At 49.3% G+C, this 21183-nt stretch overlaps 1 protein-coding gene across 2 annotated transcripts in view; it reads left to right on the forward strand.

The window, feature by feature from the left end:
• Window positions 1-21183, forward strand: part of PLXNA2 (plexin A2) — a 207878-nt gene that overhangs the window by 124947 nt on the left and 61748 nt on the right. Inside the window, exons 5-9 of one of the 2 annotated variants that reach the window (XM_036912405.2) lie at window positions 8435-8535; window positions 11704-11827; window positions 13663-13816; window positions 14424-14520; window positions 17554-17668. In XM_036912405.2, coding sequence (XP_036768300.2) covers window positions 8435-8535; window positions 11704-11827; window positions 13663-13816; window positions 14424-14520; window positions 17554-17668 — 591 coding nt within the window. Of the gene's footprint in view, window positions 1-5053; window positions 5297-8434; window positions 8536-11703; window positions 11828-13662; window positions 13817-14423; window positions 14521-17553; window positions 17669-21183 lie in introns of those variants that run through there. The other variant, XM_036912406.2, reaches the window with a different exon arrangement.

The raw sequence follows: 21183 nt of genomic DNA on the forward strand, positions 1-21183 counted from the left end.
AATAATAATAATAATAATGGAGAAATGTGGGATTCACATATAAATCAAGTATAAAAACCAAACGAATAATCATAATTGACCTGATGGTTTATAGTTCATGATGCGTGATCAAAACCGAAAGCTTCTGTGATGACTGCCCTTGCACTGTTCACCATGTAAGAACTTATTCACTATGTAAGAACTTGTTCGTTATGCTTCAGAAGATTGGAGATTGTTGAGAATTAGGCTTGGGGTTGATTAATGATTGTGCATTGAGTCCCCTATACAGAATTTAATTGTTGTTAACAACCATATGATCAATAAATATGAGAGATGCCCTCTCAAAAAAAAAAAAAAAAAGAAACTCTAGCAGGGGATCTTCCACCCTCACCAATCTAGCACCCTCTTTACCTCCTGGTACCACCTCTTTTGTTGCATCTGGCTCCAGATTCATCAGCTGAATGGTTGTTAGCAAACAGAGGAAAGTAAAATGAGCAGAGAGGCATTCAGGGGTCAGATGGGTGAAATGTACAGATCTTCCTTGCCGTACAATGGGGTAAACCCATCAGCTTGGAAATATCCTGAGTCAAACACGCATTTAATAGACCTAACCTACAGTATAGCACAGCTTAGCCTGGCCTTCCTTAAATGTGCCCAAAACACTTATGTTAGCCTACAGTTGGACAAAGTCATCTTACACAAAGCCTATTTTATAATGAACTGTTGAATATCTCATGCAATATATTGAACATTGTATTATAAGTGAGAAACAGACAGTTGTGTGGGTACAGAATGATTGTCCACGTATGGGTTGTTTACCTTCATGACTGCGTCACTGACCCAGGAGCTGCGGCTCACTGGCCTGCGCAGCGTCATGAGAGAGGGTCAGACCACATGTCGCTGCCCAGGAAAAGATGCACATTCAAAACCCAAAGTGCTGTTTCTACTGAATGCATATCGCTTTCACATCGTCATGAAGTCAAAAAATCATAAGCTGGGCCATCGTAAGTTGGGGACTGTCTGTAATTGCAGTGTTCAACAACCTGCTGAGGCACTGTGGCTGGCGCCTGATTTCTAGGAGGAAGGAAGGAGACCCTGACAGCCAGCCCTGGGGGAGCCGAGGGGAGGGGGCCCTCCCTCTCAAGTGCTGCCTGGCCTCCACCTCACCACCTCACCCCCTCGGCCTGGGCCTGTTTCTGCCACTTCCAAGGCATGTGACCTCGGGCCAGGGGATTTAACCTGAGACTCAGTTTTCTATTAAGTAAAGAGGGCCTAAGAATACCTCCCTTGCAAAGCTGGCATAAAGGCTAAATGATGTCATACATGCCTAGGGCCGGGCCTGCAGCAGGTCTGCTAGTGTTACGATTACTTTTCCTGTCCTCAGTCTGCTGGGCAAGCTCAGTCAACTGCCCAGCTCAGAGCCAGGTGCCACTGACCAGAAGCCAATCAGCCATCAGCAGGAGACCTTGGTCCCATCTCCCCCCATCCCTGGAGAGCAGATCCTAAGAGGGACCCCATTTTGCCCATATGCACACCCCCACATGCCCCTAGCGGGGAGGTTCAGATTAAGATGCTGCTTCAGACATGGTAGACAATTGGTCTTTCCCTATGAAGGACAAGAAAGAGAACGTGGGTATTTTTCTGTGGAGACTTGCTGAGCCCAAGAGAATACACCGTGAGACATGTCAGGAGCTGGAGGAGCCTGTCCTGTCCCCAGAGGGCTCACTGCGGCTTCAGTGTGTGCGGGAGTCAAGCCAGGGCTGGGGGCTGGGCGAGGCCTCCCTGGCCATAGGCCCGCGTTTCTCTCCCAGGGAGGACTCTGAGCCCAGGCCCCAAAGGGTGTGGAGGGAAAGACAGGGCCTGAAGCTGTCAGCCTCTCAGTGCTGATTTACCCATTGCCATTGGGCTGACAAGATTCAGGGCAAGCCTGTGAAAAGAGACTCCATCCACAATCCACCCATCAGTTAACTACTGGGTACCAGCCAGCTACTAACAGCAGTGGAGCTGGGGATGCCCAGGCCTCCCCTGCACTCAGATCGCTTCCACCTCCCAAGCCCCCTCTGGTCTTGCCTCAACCTCTATCTGCTGGAACTTTCCCCAAGCCTCCTCTCCCTCGCACCCTCAGAAAGATCCCTTAAGAGTATGTCACTGTCACTGGCAACAGAGGACGCTTCTCCGGCTGCCCACGTGGCTGCCCCTTCAAGGCCTCTATTTCCCAGTGGACCGAATGGAAATCATAATACCTAGCAATGCCTAGGCTCTGTTCCTCCCTGGGGAGTTGTGAAGATCAAATGACCAATGTGCCTGGAAGCACTTGGAAGATGCTAATTGCCTCTGTGACGGTGCCACGGATCTCAGTCCACAGCCCACCCTGGCCCGGGCTCTCTTCAATCTGTCCTCAGCCATGCATGTACGTGAGCCTCAGATCTTTCCTGGAAAACAGGTGTGGGTTGGGGCGAAGGGGAGAAAAGAGTGGGCTGGTAGGGAGGGACCACCAAGAGAAGGTACAAAGGAAAACAGAGAGGCTCTGGGAGCCAGCTGGGTTTCAGCTGCTGTGCACTGTGCCCCAGGCCCTGGGAACCTGGAGGCTGTTGATCAGGCCAACTGCATGCTCCAACCAGGCTGTGTGTGTCACCCCCTACCCCCGCCGCCTGGCTCCTGGCCACTGAGAAGGCCTGTTTCTTTCCTTGTGTCAGGAGGCAGAGGACACGTGTGGGGACAGGTGTACCATCTGGCAGCAGGGGGACAAATTCCAGGAAAGCAGGGGATTAAATGCTCAGTCTTGAGAGGCCCCACCAGCCTGGGGAGCAGCTTTCTCTTATTCCTTCCCTTCCCTGTCTCTCTCTCTGTCTTGCATGACTACAAAGGAATTGTGCTGGCTTCTTGAACACTAAGTGCCTGTGCCCCTGAGGCACACCTCTGCTCTCTGTCCTTTGAGTGACAACTGTCTCAATTATACCTCTACTGTGGCATCTATTCCATCATTTTGAGATTGCCTGTTTCCTTGGGTTTTGTTCCCAACCAAACCATGGGCTCCAGGAGGACAGAGAATGTAGGCCCAGTGCCTAACAGAGAGCTTAGTACATGCAGGTGCTCAGGCGATACGGAAGGGCCACATGGGCCCTGGGCACAATCCACTGTCAGAATCCTCTGTGTTGACCCGCTTCAACTCGGGTGTTTTGCTGGTAGGCTCATCGGGGTTCTCAGAACCATGGAGTTCCTTCCAAGCGTCCACGCAGGGTGGCAGCCACATAGCACTGATTCTCTGATCCCAAGCCCACAAGCAAAGGGCTCTTGTTCCTCAGCTCACTGTGGGGGACCTCTTCTCTCTGAACAGATGCATCTGCGCCTGATGGTAGTAACTGTCCAGGGCCTCAGTCCAGGATGAACGTAAACACCAGGGCCTCAGAGGCCCTCCTAGCCTCACCCTGGATGGTCCTAACCCTACAGGCCTGTGCGTTCTTCAAGATCTTCATGAATGAGGCTGATGTCAGTGACTAGTCCCCACAGCCACTAGTAATATGCTGTCATGTCCCCCACTGTGCTGAGACTACACAATGCACTGAGAGAGGTGGGGGAACCACCCCAAACTCTGCACACCCCGCCAAGCCTTCCCACATAGATCTCCAGCTCTGCTGAGTCAGGCCACAGAAGGCACTGGAGACGCCGGGCCCCAGGGCTAGGGAAGCCAAGAGCGCAGTATGAGTCACCTTTAATTAAGAGTATTTCTTAAGTAAATGACTTAATAGGACAGTTATATTCATTAGAGGCATAATTACAAGATAGAAGATCAAGCAGAGGAGAAAGCAGAGCGTAAGGGTGGAATCCAGGCCGAAGCAGCATCACGGTCCTGGGGAGAAGACAGCAGAGGGGTCAGGAGAAGGGCGTCCCCGGACGGTAGGCTTCTCATCCCAGCCGGGCCACCCTCAGATCCCAGCACTTGGGGAAGAGGGTGGGGGAGCCCAAGGCACAATTAAAATGCAATCATAATAAACAAACACGAATTAGCGCATCACCTCAGAGTGTCCCATTAAACTCTGAGTCAGCCCAACAAAGTGCCACATGACAGGGTGGATGCTCTCTGGGAGAAAGTGTTCTTTCCTGCTTGAGCACACAAAACAACTCCCCTCCTATCCCCCCCTACCCACCAGGCGAGGGCTCGGCTGTCACCTGGGCTGCAGAAGAAAGTCTCCCCGGCATCTAGAGGTTTGAACTGGGTTCTTCAGGAACTCCATAGACTCAGACAGAATCCGTTTCTCTCTGGGCATAAAGCAGCTCCAGAGAGTTCCCCATCCCATCACCACATCAGTCGCATTCCTTCCATACCCCAAGACAGAGTTTTATTCCATTTCTTGCTGGCCCCAGGCCTGACATTTAAAAAGACTTTCCCAAAGAATGAAGCCATCTATCCCAGTGGTTTTCAAACTTTAGTGTGCATGAGGATCAGCTCGAGAGCCTGTTGGAAACACTTCCCAGGCCGCATCCCAGAGTTACCAGCTCAGTGGAATCTAGATTTTTGGGTCTCACCGGTAATGCCAATGGTGCTGGCTCAAGGACCCCACCTCGAGAGCCATAGGGCCACTTGACAGTGGAGGACATTCTTCTGGCCAAGGAGCGACTGGCCGGAGAGCTTAGAGACTTCACATATTCTAGCTCTATGGTCCTTTTGACCCATCCCACGTTAACCCAAACCTGCCCCTCCAAATGTTATCCCCATCACCCTGTTGCCCTCAGGCAAGGTTTTCTGAAGAAACTCTGCTGTCCTGTATTTTCTCATGACAACCTTCCCATCTGTACAAATGTTATTCACCTTTCAATACCCAGACACATGCCTTGTCCTTCACGAAGCCTTCTTGACACTCCCATCTCAAATGGCACTGTTCCCATAGAAATAAAATGCAGTCCACAAATGTGAGCTATGCGTATCATTTTGACTTTTCTTATTTTTAAAAAAATAAGAAGAGGTGAAATCCATACTAGGTTTTATTTGACCCAGTATTTGCAAAATTTTACATTTCAGCATGTGTCAATAAAAATACCATTAATGTGATATTGTATATTCCTTTTTTTCCAGACTAAATCTTCAGACTCCAGTGTGTACTGTGACCTTTCCACACATCTCAATTCTCACTAGTCACATTTCATTTGTTCCCAGCCGCACAGGCGAGTGGCTATCGCATTGGGCAAGACAGACACAGAAGGATTTTCTCTTTGCTCTGAATTCCCTCTGCCATCTTTCAATAACCCTTAGAATACACATCACTTTCTTCTTTTTATTGCTAGTCTGTTTGTGACTTGAAGGTGATGGCTCTGTTTTAATCTGCTGTTCTTTTTATTCACACGAAGTGCCTTGTGATCAGTGAATACTGGTTGATGAATGAGTATAGAAACACACGATTATAGAAAAGACAGAGCTCATGGAAACATCTGACTTTGAGGGTCTCCTCCCAGTCCCTGTGACATTTCTTCCCTCTGGTTTATGTGTAGCAATTAGATCTTGGAGGAGAGAATAATTCAAGTTTTAGAACTCCCCCTTGCCTTATGTTTCCTGTTTCACTTTGCTGTTCAACTCAATGCATTAAAAAAAAAAAAAATTCCCACCAGGAAGGCCCAGGAAACAGGAAAAATAGTTGTGCTATTGGTTTCATGTTTGGAGAAGAACAGGGTTCTCACTATCTCCGTGGCACTTGGCATCAAAGTGGGCTTTGTTGCTGGAGACACTGCTCCCATTCAGGGCCCCCCTTCCCAGCTGCTGAGAGCTGGGCTGTGTTTTGACAGACGGGCCGAATGCAATGCAGACAGTTGTTTTAATTTCCAGCCAGATGCAGACATCACTCACACGGAGCCCAAAACCCAGGAAAGGGAGCCTGGGCACTGGGCTGCTCTCAGGCCTCGGATGGCTGGTTGGAGGGGCCGGCGGAAGCCAACTGCGTGTCCGAGGTCACCGATATCCTGAAGGGCAGAGTCCCAGGCCCGGGAGAGACACACTAGCAGGAGAGTGACTGGCAGGCTCCTGCCAGACAGGTGCTTTTATAGGAATCCCAGGCCATGAGGCAGGGGCCAGGGGCTGTTCCTCAAGGTGATGTGACATCACTCACTGCTGGTGAAGGCTGGGAGTTATCTTTTCACTGTGCAAGTCATTCAGGGCAGAAATCATAAATAGTCTCTGGGAGGAGTTAGATAAACCACAGGAAATTGAATCCTGAATGTCAGAGTCGGAAGGACTAATGCAGCCTTCTCTGGACGGCAGAAATCCCTTTCCCAGCCTCCCAGACATTTGTCACCTTGACTCTGCTTACATATCCTGGTGATGGGAGTTCCTTCCAGAAGCAAGGGCTGTGCATTATTGGACAACCTTCACTTTCTTCAGCTGGACTTTCCTGAACCTTTTCACCCATGAGTCTATTGTAGCCACAGTGCTGCCATCAGATGTTGGAAACAGTCTCTGTGGCCACCTTGTGACTTGTCTTCTTTGATCTAAGTAAACAACCCAGGTCCATCAGCTGTACTTCAAATGCCATATCTGGGTCCCACTCCATCCTGAACACCCTTCTGCAAAGGATCTCTGATTGAGAAATGCCCCTCTGGGGGCAAGTTGCAGAGACCTGGCCTGGGGACTTCCCAGGGTAGGGTGGCCTCTCTCGATCCTGACACCATGTCTATGCATGCAGCCCAGGAGCACATGAGCTCTTTAAACTATTATATCCTGCTCCAGTCATATTGGACACAGAGGCAACTTGAACCCTGGGGTCTTTCAAACCAGCTGTCCCCAAACCTCCACTGAGCATATCAATGTTTTAAACCAGATTGCAAGATGTTACTTATCCTTCCTGCGTTTCATATTTTTATTATTAGAGAGAGGTCAGAGATGTTCAAAGCTGATCATGTCACTCACTTGCAGAAAAGCCTTTTTAATATGGAATGTTAAGTGTCATGATGTGATAGAATGGGAGGGGCACCCAACAGAGAAAGGAAGGTCGTGGGGCTGGTTCACAAGACCTTTCGACCTGTGGCCCTGCTTCCATCCCACCAGCCTCCTCGCTCACCCCACCCCATCCAGGGCACACCCTACGCTTGAGTTCCAGTGAGCTTGCCTGTGATGACTTCTGCTCATGATAAGCCCTCAGCTCGGAATGCCCTTCCAGGTCTCCACATCAGCACCCTCTCACCCAGACTCACCCTTCTTCCCTGGTCCCTTCCTCCACATGGGTTGTACTGGGTACCCCTCCTCTAAGCTCCAAAGGCCCCCAGGGCACACAGCCACCCCAGTCTAGGCCTCTCAGTGCCATGTAGAGCGGCTTTCCCTTTATAATTACAACTCCTGCTATGCATTGTGGTGGGGGAGGGCAGGGGGAGGGGCTGGGGGGGCGCCCGCTGGGGCTGGATCTGTGTTGCTGCTCTTTCTCTCTTGCATAGCACCGGACCCTCCACATAGTGACAGCTGATGAACATTTGCTGGATAAGCGGTGTTAAGACTCCATCCCCAGCCTCTCAGGAGGATGCTGTGAAGGTGTCTCCATCAGCTCTTGGTCCCTCTGCCAAAGGCAGAGCACGGTGCTTCTGGGCCACACTTGGCGTTTTTACTTGAGTTCACCCATCCAGTAGGTGGGGAACCTCTGTGCCCTAATAAATGAGAACCCCACCCTAGCCCACAAATGCAGCCCACCAGCCTCCTGACCCCTTGCCTGGCCTTAAGGTCACATAATCGGGGCAGTTCAGGGCGGATCATGTCCAACCAGGTCCACCTCAAGTCCCTGCAGGGCCCCACAGGGAAGCCAGGAGGAGTTTGCAAGAGCTCTACTCTCTTGGGTGGAGTGGGGCGGGTACAGGGGCTCGATCTGCGAATTCCCACTTTCCCCAGCAAGACAAAATCAGACAGGCAGCTCATCTCTGTGTATGTTCCCATTGAGCTAGATGTTTCAAAGGATGTGAGATTTACTAGAGAAACTGAATGCCGGCATCAGAGAACGGAATGATTGGATCCAGGTGGTATGTTTGGTTGGCTGTAAAGAGCCTGTGCCATATGATGACTATTACTTGATAGGAACAGTTTCTGCTTCCCTCCCTTTTTAAATGTTTTCTGTGTAGGCAGGATGTCTGAGCCCAAGCCCAGCTGAAAGCTCTTCAGAAACGAGTCGGGGTCACTCACTAGCCTTGCAGGAGAGTTAACCATTTTCCGCACTTGCCATAGGCATGCCTGGCTCTTGCAAGGTCTTCAGGGGTAGGCAGAGAGACATGGGAGGATGTGCCTCTACCTCTGGCGAGGGCAAGCAGCCTTGGGTCTGCCTCCTCAGGAACACATCCCCGTTGCACCAGGATGAGAACACTGAAGCTACCGATTTTCCCCACAGTGCAACCCCTTTAGGGGCAGTAACAGGGCAAGGGATAGATGTGGGTGAGTCTGAATGCACGCCTCTGAGTGGTCTGACCATGCTCTCTCTCTTCCCTCTGCCAGGTCACCAGGGTCCCCGTGGAGTCATGCGAACAGTACACGACTTGTGGAGAGTGCCTGAGCTCCGGGGACCCTCACTGTGGCTGGTGTGCCCTGCACAACATGTAAGTCTGGAAACCCTTCTGGAAAAGGGCCTAGAATGCAGAAGACCAGGTGCTTTCCTGGGAGTGTTAATGAGGGATGTGAAAGTGATTTGCAACAGGAGAGGAATTTCCCTCTTCTGAGCAATAATTCTAATTGTGGTCGGAATGCTGAGAGCAGGAAGAGGAAAAGAGGCCGTGGGGGAGGTAGGGGCTTCTTTCCAAGTGCCATGCCTTGCTGTGTCTTTCATTTCACCTCCAAATTCTGCCCTCCCAGCTGCTCAGAAGTCTGTACCTATCTGTACGGGGAAGCGTAGTGGTGTTGGAAGAAGTCACAAGGGTTTCCCATGCACCTACTCAGCGCAGCCTGAGCTAGGTGCCTCCTGGCGTGAGTGTGCACGTGGCAGTGCACTGGAGTTGGGAGCCGTGGACTCCAGGTAGCTGCTGTGTGACCCTAGATGATCTAAACCTCTGGCCCTCCATCTCCCCATCGCTAAATAGGGATAATGCCTGCTTCACAGGTGGATGCTAAGGACTGAATGAAATAATAAATGCTTTGGAAATAAGGAAGCCCACAATAGGCTACACACAAATCAAAATAATTATTATGGACTCTGATCCCTTGCGAGGACCCTTCTGGCCTCATTAATTCAGGATTCCAAGAAGTCCCATCTCACTCCACTGGGTCTCACACCCCCTATACAGACACATCCCTCCCATTGAATACCAGCTCAATAGAAATGCAAAATCACACTTAAACTTCCTAATTTGAAGAGCCCCAGAAGGAGAGAAAAGGGTGAAAGCCCGAAAGGGAGGAGCTGGCTAGGAATTCTGTTCCCCAGTGGACTTGGAAACTCCATGGCTCGGTGCCAGCCAGCAAAGCATCTCCATGAAATGTGCCGGGTTTGGTGTGGAGGCGGAGGCAGAGGGCCAGAGTTCAGGGCCCTGCACAATAGCGCTTGGCTTCCAGCCTCTGCAGCAGGTGTTGGGAGGGCTATGGAGGGAGGGAGGGAAGCTGGCGCCTCACAGATGCAAAATCTGGACTGGATTTGAGCCCACAAATACTGCGCTCCCTGCTTGGGTTTCGAGGTAAGAGACTCCTCCAAGACATTTTGCAAGAAATGCTCTGAAAAGAATCCGTAGTCGTCGTTTAGATCAGATGAGTGGTAAGATGCAGATGCCACCCGGATTGTGCCCCAGGAGTGACAAAGATAGCTAAAATCTTAGGTTCCTTTCAGTGAGGCTGACCTGCCAGCCAGCAGGCTCTCTCCTCAATATTTTTTCCCAAAGAACCTGACAGCTGCTCCCAGCTCCATGCAAACAGTCCTGGGCTACCTGCCCTCTCACCGTGCAGTGGGCCTGCCCAGCTATACTGCTCACTGCCCCCAGCCTCCGTGCCCGTGGCACTTCTCACTTACAGAAAACACCAGAATATAGATGGGGGCTATCATTTGTTCATCAGCAAGAACAGCCACCTTCCGTACTTGTACTATTACCTACAAATCTATGATGCTTGAGTCTCCTGGTGGCCCCAGACCACCCTTGTCATCCCCCTGATCTAGATCTGCTGTGGCTACTGGAATGATGGCACCACATCAGGAGAGTCTCGGATTTCCTCTATCCTCTGAACCCTTTACCTATTATAGAAAATCCCACCTACGTACCGGGGCACACCTGTCCTTCCAGCACTCTGCCTGCCAAGAGCTTGTGGGGAGCAAGCCTTTTTCCTGCTTATACCCAGAGGGTTCTCCTCTTCTGGTCGTTCACACCCTCCCCTGTAATGCCCTCCCTCCTGCCTGCCCACCCCCAGCCTGCCTGGGTAACAGGAATGCGCTGATGGGCTCCCCCGCAGCTCCCAGGCCACACGCGGGACTGCAGTGGAGGCAGAGGCTCAGGGAGAGAGCTGAAGAGCCTCGGGCCCCGGGGGGATTCGAAACCGTCCTGTCGCTGCTGTCTGCCCTGCTCTTGCAAGTGTGTTATTGTCTCTGAGGCTATTTATCTCTGTTAGGGCCGTTGCCATAAATAGTATGATAAAAAAGAGCCATTTCAGGGAGTCAATGAGATAAAGGCTCCAGTCAAGAGCTCACTTTAGTGCTATCTTAAGGATTCACTTAAACCTCAATAATTCTTTTCTTTGACAGCATTCATATTTAGATCCATTATGTGCCTGGAAAGGAAGCGGGGGAGGGGCTGGGGGAGCTCGGGTGGAATCACTGCCTGATTGTGGAATCTTGCGGTGTCTCCACTGGCTGTTTGGTTTGGAGAAGCCCCAGCCCTGGAGCATGTTCCCCTGTGACACAGGTGGTGACCAGACGCCCCTGCACGCAGGTGTCGCCATGCGCACCTGCCTCTGTGAGAAGAGAAGCCTGGAGCCAGAGATGAAGATGTCGGGAGAAATGGCCACACACGCTGTCTGACAGAGGCAGCCCCGTGTGCGACTCCTTGTCTGTCTCTCTGTCTCCAGGCATTATTTCACACCACAAACATTTATTTAAAATATACCATGTGACAGGTAGAATACCCCAATGAATAAAACATGGTCCCTGCCTTCAAAGAGCCATTAATCCAGCCACAAGATCACATGCACACTGTCCCACACAGCTAAGACCCGTCCAGACTTTTTAATTACCTTGGAGGAGAGTAACAATATTAATAATCACCATTATTAATATTACTATTATAGGGCTAACAAGCCATTTTCTAGGCACTAACTCAGTTAATCCTTACTCCAACCCTGTGGGGTAGAGTGTTACCATTATCCTCACCATTTTACAGTGGAAGAAACAAGCACAGAGAGATTAAGTTACTTGTCCCAGGACACACAGCTAGTGTGCAGTCCGTCTAGGGTTGGAACCTAGGCAGCTAGTTCCAAAGGTCGTATTCTTAGCCTCTTGGGTGCTACTTCTCACAGTCCCCAAACTTCCCTCCCTCACCAGCTGAACATCCTGCAGAGGTGCTAACAACCAAGAACAACTCTTTTTATCTAAACTGCATCTCTTGTTAATCCCACTTCCTGTTGGTCTGTGTTTAACTGCAACAGAGACCATTTGGCTCTGGGACAAGTGAAAGTTGTAGTGAGAAGACAAGCCACAGGCTTCAGAGCCACAAGCCCCTCTTCCTTATCCCCAGGGGACAGTGGAGCCAAAGAGATAGTTCTCAGAGGCCTGACTTTTGTGAATCTGTCTATGGCAGGTGCTCCCGCAGGGACAAGTGCCAACGGGCCTGGGAACCGAATCGATTTGCCGCCAGCATCAGCCAGTGCATGAGCCTCGAGGTGCACCCCAGCAGCATCTCGGTGTCTGAGCACAGCCTGCTGGTAAGTAACTTACCCGGGGGAAGAGGGCAGGGAGCACGGAGCTTGCGCATGTGTGGGTGTGTTCCTTTAACAGTTGCCCAGGGATCTGTGAATAGGTCGTGCTTGAATGCTCTAAGTTTATAGAAAACCTACAGTAAATTCTAATGTAAAGGCACAGTCATTCTCCATAGTGCCCATAAATTCATTATCCATTGATCTATTCTGTAAATCTAGATTTTTGCATTAGTAACAAATGCCTATGACATAATGCAATCAAATACCAAATAGTACGTTCTTTGGTTTATGCTACATTTATAGTCCTCCTAGACGATATACTTGATATCGTCTCTCAGAGAAACCTGTGAGTTGTCCCTGTGTGTGTGGGAATGTGTGTGAGAGACAGACAGAGACTTAATTCACAGTCCGTGTGTGCTTCAAGAGAATATTAAAGAGGGTAAAATAGCCCTTCACCGCCTTGTCAAGGTGCAACCCAAAATATTTCATGTCCTCAAGCCCTGCACAATTACCTCATTCTGAAGTTTTTATGAGCATTTATGAATATTAATTAGTTAATGGACCTTCCAAGATTTCTGTTCATTCATCCCCACCAGGAGGTTTTGGCTCCCATGAAGCTGAAGGAACCAACAGGAGAGTTTGACCCCAAATCTCTCTGCCCCATGGAAACGAAACTAGGACGGAGATGCAGCAGCAAACAAATATATAGGAAGGCTAGGTGACTCCCACTGTGACTGAGAACCCCCTGCAGATAATGCAGATAGTGCCACCAGGTGCTGGCAGGAAGACAAAGAGGGACCCACCTTCGGTGTCCAGATCCCCAACTAGGAGGCCACAGGGGTGTTGTCACCAGGAGCTCTCATGGGTACCCTCCATTTTAGCTGCTAAAGGGAGCCAGTCACATTTCGTACCTACAGTTTCAAACCCCGCTTACATGTTATATTGTGGGAATTGAGTACAAACTCATTTCCAAGTGCACTGAATTCACAGCAGCATTTTGCCATTCAGGAGTTTCTCAATCAACATATTCTTCTGACAATCTGTGATATTGTTTACCACTCAAAGGAGGGTGTTCAAACTAGAAAAGGCTGGAAACCACTGGCCTAGATTATTAGAATCATCGGTAGACAGCAGACATCATCCCATCACCCGAGCCCTTGGTGCCCACTTCCCTGCTTTCTCTGCCTGCCCCCCGAAACTCCTGGCAAAGCACTGCTGTATCCTAGGGAAGCTGTCCAGGAGCAGAGAGCCCCAGAGAGGGAGAGCGCCACCGGGGGGCAGAGAAGCAGAAACCCCAGAAAGCTCAGAAACACTAGAGACTAGCACACTGGGAACACTAGGAAGCCCACCCCTTGATAAGTGGCCCTGAATGTTAAGCAAAGGCGAGGAGCTCGTTTTCTTCCACCAAGCTGGCAAGCCTCCAGATTGGCGGGCCGAGGCTCAGACTTGTTTGCGAAGGGCTCAGCTCATGACGTGCTTGCAAGTTTCGTGGTTTCCTATCAAAATGAGCAGGGTCTGTGGATGGCTTTGGGTACCTTTCCCTCCAGTCTTCCTCACCCTATCCCCGGGGCTTTCTGATGCTGGACAAGAATGAACAATAAATTAATAATAACATTGATAAAGACCATTGATCTTGCACGTCCCCGGCAGCACTTCTGAGTTGTTCCAGGTCAAAGCCAGATCACCTGGACCAATGTCCTTCTTTAGAGGTCAGGCCAGAGGCCATCAGTGAGCAAGCAGGCCACGGCAGGGCCCGGTCTCGAACCCAGGTCTCCTAAGCCCTTAGGGCTCTTTCTGTAGTACTGTTGCTTTGCTCCTGAGCCTCTTTGCTCTTCCCGCAGCTCAGCCTAGTTGTGAGTGACGCTCCTGATCTGTCTGCGGGCATCTCCTGTGCCTTTGGGAACCTGACAGAGGTGGAGGGACAGGTGTCCGGGAGCCAGGTCATCTGCATCTCTCCTGGGCCTAAGGATGTCCCTGTCATCCCTCTGGATCAAGGTAAGCAGTATCCATGAGAGTCACACACTAGGGGCTACCTGCCAGGGTGGCCCAGAGCAGAGGATGCAAGCGACTGGGCTGGCAAGTACCAGGACAGAAGTTGTCTGACCAAGTCTTCTTATGCCAGACACTAATATGGGCTTATATATATATAACTTGGTTTGGAAGAAAACTGCCATGCCCCAGAGCAAAATTCAGAAGGAAGGAAATCCCTTGCCCCCATCTGGGTTCAAGAAAGCTACACGGTGCGCAGAGAGTTTTTCCAGACTTCCCTTCCCTTTTAGGAACGGCAGCGGCTCCAGCCATTGCTTTTCGGCAGAGTTCTTTCCACAGAACTGGGGTCTGGGGGGCTCTGGAGGTTTTTCAGTATCTGAACATACCTGACCAAGGCAGGGGGTTCTGTGGGAGCTGATTCATTACTGCTTCCCTAAGAGGGGTGTGGGGGTCTCCGGGTCTCAGCGATGGGCTGGTAATAGCAGAGTGAAAGGGGCTCTTGAGGCAAGTTCCATCTACCAGCTGGGCCCCAAGACGGCCCTGGAATGGTTAGAGTCTGTCGTGGGCTGTCACATTATCACCCCCTTCTTCTTTTTTTTTTTCTCTTTTCCAGATTGGTTTGGATTAGAGCTGCAGCTAAGATCCAAGGAGACAGGGAAGATATTTGTCAGCACTGAGTTCAAGTTCTACAACTGCAGCGCTCACCAGCTGTAAGCACCCATCAGGAGTCCTGCCCTCAGTCTGGAGAGAGGGTGGGGTTTCTCTAAGCTCAAATCATGTCCGAGGCACCTCGCGGTCTCCCTCTGGGGCCTGGCACATTGTCCGGAACAGAGTGAGCTCTCCCTGCATGTGACTTTTCAGTTCTGTCCCATGTATTCAGCTAGAGTAACTGCATGGCATTCACTCCCCACAGCCTCTACTCTCACAGACTCCCCTGCTGCCTCCCCACAACACCCTGCCTCCCATTCTATAGTGAAGACTGTCAACAGAGTGAAATAAGGACAGAAGTCATGGTCCGGGGACCTTGAGACAAGTTGTCCATCTTAGAGCACTTGGTGGTGGCTTTGAACACAAAGATTAACAGTGAATGGAGTTTAGACACCTCGTCCATGAACAAATGAAGAGGGAATTAGAGATACTTCAGCTCTGTGCACAGCTGCCGCCACAGGAGGGGCTGGGTCCGGGTCAGTAGCTTCACCCAGCACGCAATGAAAGGGTCCCGACTGGAAGGGGGAGGGGATATCTTAACTCCACCATAGTCCAAACACATCCGTCAAATTCTTAAAGAGGAGGGGAAACCAGACCAAACCGCAGACTCCAGAGGGGTTGAGTCCAGCCCAGCTGACCTCACCAGCCACTTGCAGCAGTAGAATGCTTACCAGTGGATGCCCACAAAGCTATGAGATCCTACAGTGTGCAGGAGCATTTCGTTGGTAAAAAGCAGGGCCAGGAATAGAGGAAAGAGACCTGTACTTGGTTTTTGCCAATCCTGCCTGAAAAGGAATCAGAGACTCTTTCCATATGAACCCGGAACTCATGCACCACTTGATTTAGAAAGATAAAAAACACAGGTTATTGCTATTACAGAGATAATTCAGTAAGGCAACAACCCCATGTCCAAAGGAGCATCAGTTGAGAACATTCTCTGGATTCATGCTCCCTGTTGCCCAGGACAGGACAAGCTGAGGTCCATAATAATAGGCAGAACTCCACGGCATCAGGTCTGTATGTCCAGGCTTTGGGCCCGAGGGTCTGTTTCAGCTAAGCCCAAAAGGAATCCTTAGCCATTAAAATAGACAAATGATCCCATTCTCCTTAGTCTTCCCTTTTCTGATCTTGATTTTATGATTAGAATCATCTGCCAGAGTTCTAGGGTCTCCACAGTAGTTAAGGAAGGAAACGTAGCTTAGCTGATTTGGGACAAATCAATTGATGTGCTGAGAAAGGACAAGTGGCAAAAATGGCCTGGGGGAAGCCAGGGTAGGGTGGTAAACAGCTGAAGCCGGAAGAGACAAAATTGTTCCCTAACCACTGCATTCCAATCCCAGCTAACCCTGTTTTGGGAAAACATCTTGGAGAAAGGACCTCCCAACCTCCTTCTCAAAGTCCAACACAGTGGTAATGGAATCCATTGTTTGTAAGGACGTCCCCAGCCCCTTGGCAGGCCAGTGTGATGTCACCACTTGTTCTATGGCAACAAAGATGCTGTCAGAGGCAGCAAGTTTTAGGGGAAAATATCCACATCTCCCTCAGCAAAGATTCCATTTTATTGCCAAACTCTACCGACCCTTCTCTATTCTTAGCATCCATAGTAAAAAGTCAGGGAATCAAATGCAATCCTGTCCTTTTAATATGGTAAACTGAGTCCCACAGAAGATATGTGCTGCAACAAAGGTCCTAACATTAGCAAGTTGAAGAGCCAAGCTTCGAACCCATCTCATCATCTTTGGTCCATTTTCATTATTTTCTTGCTGAATCATAGGATGTTTGCAAGAATCAGTCAATCTGGCCTAAGCTCAGAAACAAGTTAACTTTGGGTATATCCAGAAAGGGTTAAAAATTGTCAGCCCAGGGAAGATGAAGTGTAGAGGGGCTGATAATACACCCAACACACCGCCGCATGTTGCCAGCAACCCCCTGCATCAAGCCCCATCCACCCAAATGTAAGAGAGCCCCCACCAGGTGGCGCCAGACTGCAGCCGGGCCGAGTCCTGTTCAGGTTGGTCTAGTTGGGCTAGTGAAAGCCTAGACCTGGTGGAGCTGGCAACGAACAGGAAAACCAACCCCACCTACAAAACCCATTTCCATCCTTACAATGATCTGATCACACACAGAGAACCAAAATAAGAGAGCTGCTTCACCCACAGCCGCCAGGTGAAACAGGAGCGAAAGAATCTCTCACCTTGGCAAGAAACACCTGAACCACACACACAGCCTATTGGTTCCCTGTCTGGCTACTTGGAGACTTGGACAGTTACCATTTGATACTGTTTACCGCCCCCGGAGTTCTGTAACACAGGTGGTATGCACCAATCCCTAACAGTCAGATATGACTGAAGAGCTTGAATAAGTTAAGCATTTGAAAATGATACGTTTATAGTTATGCTTTTCAAAACCATTTCTTATACTTTATCTTGCTTGATGCTAAACAAGAAGAAAGGAAAGTTTTATTACAGACAGACGAAGAAATTCCAATTGAGAAAGAGAAGTGACTTACTCAGTGTGACCCCAGTGGCAGTGGCAAGAACTGGAATCAGATCTGCCCAATTTCTATCCCTGGGCTCTTTTCAGCTGTGGTCTTGTAAGTGCTGGTATAATGGTAGCAGTGATCAGGAGGAAAAAAAAACTAGTCTGTAGGGTTTGCCAATTTCTATGGTGTAAATACTCCCTCCACAGCAGATTTCAAGTCAATCTAGTTGATACCAGTCTACTTGCAAAATGACTGAAAATATTAATAATCAGCCTCATAAGTTGATATAAGCTAGCCCTAGCACATCACTGCTTTGTACATTACAGTGTCCCCACTTTGAACTCACTTTTTTTTTTTCTTTCTATTTTCTGGTCCCATGAACATCTTGGAGGTAGAATCTACAGTTCTCAGAACTAGGGGATTCACCACCAGTCTACCCTCCTGAGAGAGAGACTAGGATGCAGACTTCCATCATGACATATGGGCTCCCTGTGGCCCTTACCTCCCCCCGCAGCTCCCTTCTCTCTGCCTCTTACTGTCTCCATCCCTGCAGGTGCCTGTCTTGTGTCAACAGCGCCTTCCGCTGCCACTGGTGCAAGTACCGCAACCTTTGCACTCATGACCCCACCACCTGCTCCTTCCAGGAGGGCCGGATCAATATTTCAGAGGTAAGCAAAGATCACCCCTGGCACAGCAATGCTCCCAGTGAATCTGAGCAGCTCCCCCTTTTCAGATGGTCAGCCCAACAGCTTGGCCATCTCCTTGCCCTGGGTCATCTTGGTATTCTTCCCAGAGATTCTACATGTTAGAAAGCCCTGTTATTATAAAGCTCAAAACAGTGGCAGCAAATACCCCAGAGGCAGAGGAGTGTGCTGTATCTTCCAGGATCTTACGACTCTAAGTTTTCAAAAGGTTGAGAGTTGAGATGGAAAGCTTAGAAGACATATCCAACCAGACAGACTCCATGGTCTAGAGGAGTCTAATGAACAGTGTTTGTTCTTTGCATCTAAGCCCTTTGCTTGGCTGCAAACATAGCCTAATAGAATATTCACTCTCAGCCATTCTTTCATGCCAACCTCTCTTCCAAGTCTAAAATTCTGTGTTTCTTTGACTCTGATGTATAACTCGGTGGGTGAACTTGTAGAAAGAGTAATTCAGCTTGTGCAAAAAAACAGGCCATTCTAAAAGTCCCATTTTATTACATAGTCAATATTCCGTTCCCTAAGGACTAACCTACCTTTGTTATCAACAGAGTGAAATATCAAAATGCTTATCTTTCCAATGAATATTCCATCCAGTGATTCACTGATGTTAACTTTCTTAGCTATTCATGGTACGCCTTAGGACAATGAAACAAGCTTGGTCAATTTCCCTTTCATGTGTGTATATTTTCCATGCTCCAAGGTATAGCCAGTTGGTTGGGTCTGAACAACTATTAATGACCTTAGATACTCACACAAATAAACAAATGCATATACACACATTCCCTTCTTGTTCCACTTTTTAGAAAACCCACAAATGTAAATAAGTGACAGTATAGCATTTGCATATACCACTGAAGTCTTCCAAACACATCTGCATCTTACAGCCAGGGTTGTGTCTGATCTTTAAGTCCTCTGTGAATGTTTGTAGAATGCATTCATGAGAGAACGGATGAAACAATGACCACTTTACCCAAATGCCATTGATAGAGAGGGTTTATTGTATCTACTTCTCTAAGATTTCAAGAAAAGGAATCTGATGTGTCTCCTAAACTTGATAGAAGTACAGGATAAACATAAGAAATTAGGGCTTTTATACATACCTCAAATCATCATTAAAATATCTTAAAATTATATTTGTCAGTTATATCTTAGTAAGCTTTTAAAAAGTTTAATAAAAAAAGAAAGTAGTCTTGAAAGTGTTCCCAAACACACACCAATGGCCTTGAACTCTTCTTAGTTTCTGAAACAATGTGGGTTATATTCAGCCAGAAAAAAATGGAATTTGCCTGTGTTGAAAAAGAGAAACAAAGACAGTACCCACAGGTGACATTTAAGGCAGACCATCCATAGCTGCCTCAGCGTGATGGAACCGATTATCTAGTGTCCTGAAAACATTTCAGAAAAAGATTTTCCTCTAGCTAGTTCGGATACTTGAATGTAGTTAACCTGAAAACGCTAATCTGGTCCTAGTGGACATTGGAAATTAATCCCAGTCCTAGGATTCTGCAAGGGTATGAAATTGCTTCCAGGCCAATCTTCTCACTCAGAGGAGAGAGCCCAAGAGCTGAGCGTATGGAGTCGGGGTGGTTTATCCAGCTTGGGAGTCAAGAGAAGGATGGCGAAGAGAGGCGAGGTGGGCCGGGAAGAACAGGAGCCCCCGTCGGGCCTGCTCAGGGGTGAAGGCTGGGCGCAGAGGGTCATGATAAGGGGTCTCAGAAACTGGCCTTCACATGGGCCACTTCTAAACATCTAAGTTCCTTCATACAATAAACCGAGGTGGACCACAGGGCGCAGAGAAAGGCTGAAATGCAGATCCAGACCAGAAAGAGGAGCTGCTTCATTTTCTGCTAGGGGCTCCCCCTCAGGCAAAGAGGAGCCTGGAGCCAAGCCTGCAAGTGACCCGCAGCTGGAGTGAGAGCAGGAGGTGGGGGACAGAGCCGGCCAAGCACACTGCCGGGGTGCGGAGGCCAGGAGGCCGAGGGGAAAGGCACCGGCCTCCCTCACTCCCGGTAGAAGGCCCTGGAACCCAGTGCCCTCTCAGCCACAGGCAGCCGCGCAGGCTCGAGAGAGCCAAGTTCCAGAGCCGAGCCAGAGAGAGGCTGTTGCCACCCAGCAACTCAGGATTGAATTAACACCAGGCAGCTGGGGGGAAACCCAGAGGTTCCTGCCTCCATTTAGTTGTACTTTTCTCTCCTTGACCTGTGTTCTTGGGGTGGAGAGGTGCCCTCTGCCCCCTGCATCACCCCGTCTCCCCTGAGTGGGATCAGGGGACTGCGGTCTCTTGCTGCTGACAGGCTCGGCTGTAACAGCCCTGGGCGTGGGCTCTCTGGGGCCTGGAAGGAGCCCAGCCTCCGGGGGCTCCTGACATTGCTCAGGAAAGGACGTGGGTTCAGGATCCAGCGTCACTGTGAGGACCACTTCCTCAGCCTCCATGCGTGTTCCTTTCATTCTCACACAACCCTTCCCAGCAAAGAGCTCCCAGGCCCTGCTCTTCTCTGTCCAAAGCTCTACCTTTAGGGAGTCCCATTCCTGACAATGTGGGGCACGCACAAGTGCACATGCCCAGCTTGGGTAAGGTTTCCTTGCTCTATTAGGAGTCCATCTGGTGTCTTCAGGTTCTTCTGGGGATTGGAAATCCCTTAATGCCTCTTTGGGTCCCTAGAATATCTCCTTCATACTTACAGTAAGGCCCTCCTAGCTTTTAATCAAAATGCTACGCCTGTCTCCTTCCTAGAAACAATACATAACTGATTAGCTCCATTGATTTATATAGCAATATTAGTGCATCACACATTTGTAACTCTCTCACGGACTGACAGTTCTCAGAGTGTGTATGGAGGGGGTGGGGGGCAGCTTATTAGAAATTCAAATTCTTGGGCCCCATCCCAACTTAGGCAAAAGATTGAGGACCACTGACATATGGCATCTCCATTGATTCTTGCAACAGACCTGTAGTTTCACATAAGTCATATTTGACATAAGTAATAACCAAGATGCTAAAAATTTAGGTTTTTTGCCTAAGGCTACAGAGAACTCAGCCATCCAGAAAAGCTGAGTACAGTTTGCTTTCTGCAGAAAATCAGGGCCAGTTAGCTTGCTTGTCCTCCTGGTCGTATCTGCCTTGCCCGCCTGACCCCAGTCTGTCCTGTGCTGTTCGGGGTCAGGGTATGGAGGGACCAGCGCAAACCCAACTCCAGAGATGAGAAACTGCCCATGGATGGTGAGTCAGAAGCCGCTTCCAGATACAAAGACAGTCCGCTCCTGAGGTAAATGTGCCCACTTCTTCCCAGGGGGCTGACGGAGCGAGTCCACCCTTAAGTTTGAACACACTGCTGAGCTAGAGTGCATGCAATTCAAGCATTGAAATGTCAGTGGAGAACATTATTGACTGCTTCTTTTATATGTAACTTATATATAATATTCATAGAGATATAATTATATATATATGATATATACCATTTTATGTAATACATAAAATC

Source organism: Manis pentadactyla, chromosome 9 (genome assembly GCF_030020395.1).
Source record: "Manis pentadactyla isolate mManPen7 chromosome 9, mManPen7.hap1, whole genome shotgun sequence".
NCBI classification, from domain to species: Eukaryota; Metazoa; Chordata; class Mammalia; order Pholidota; family Manidae; genus Manis; species Manis pentadactyla.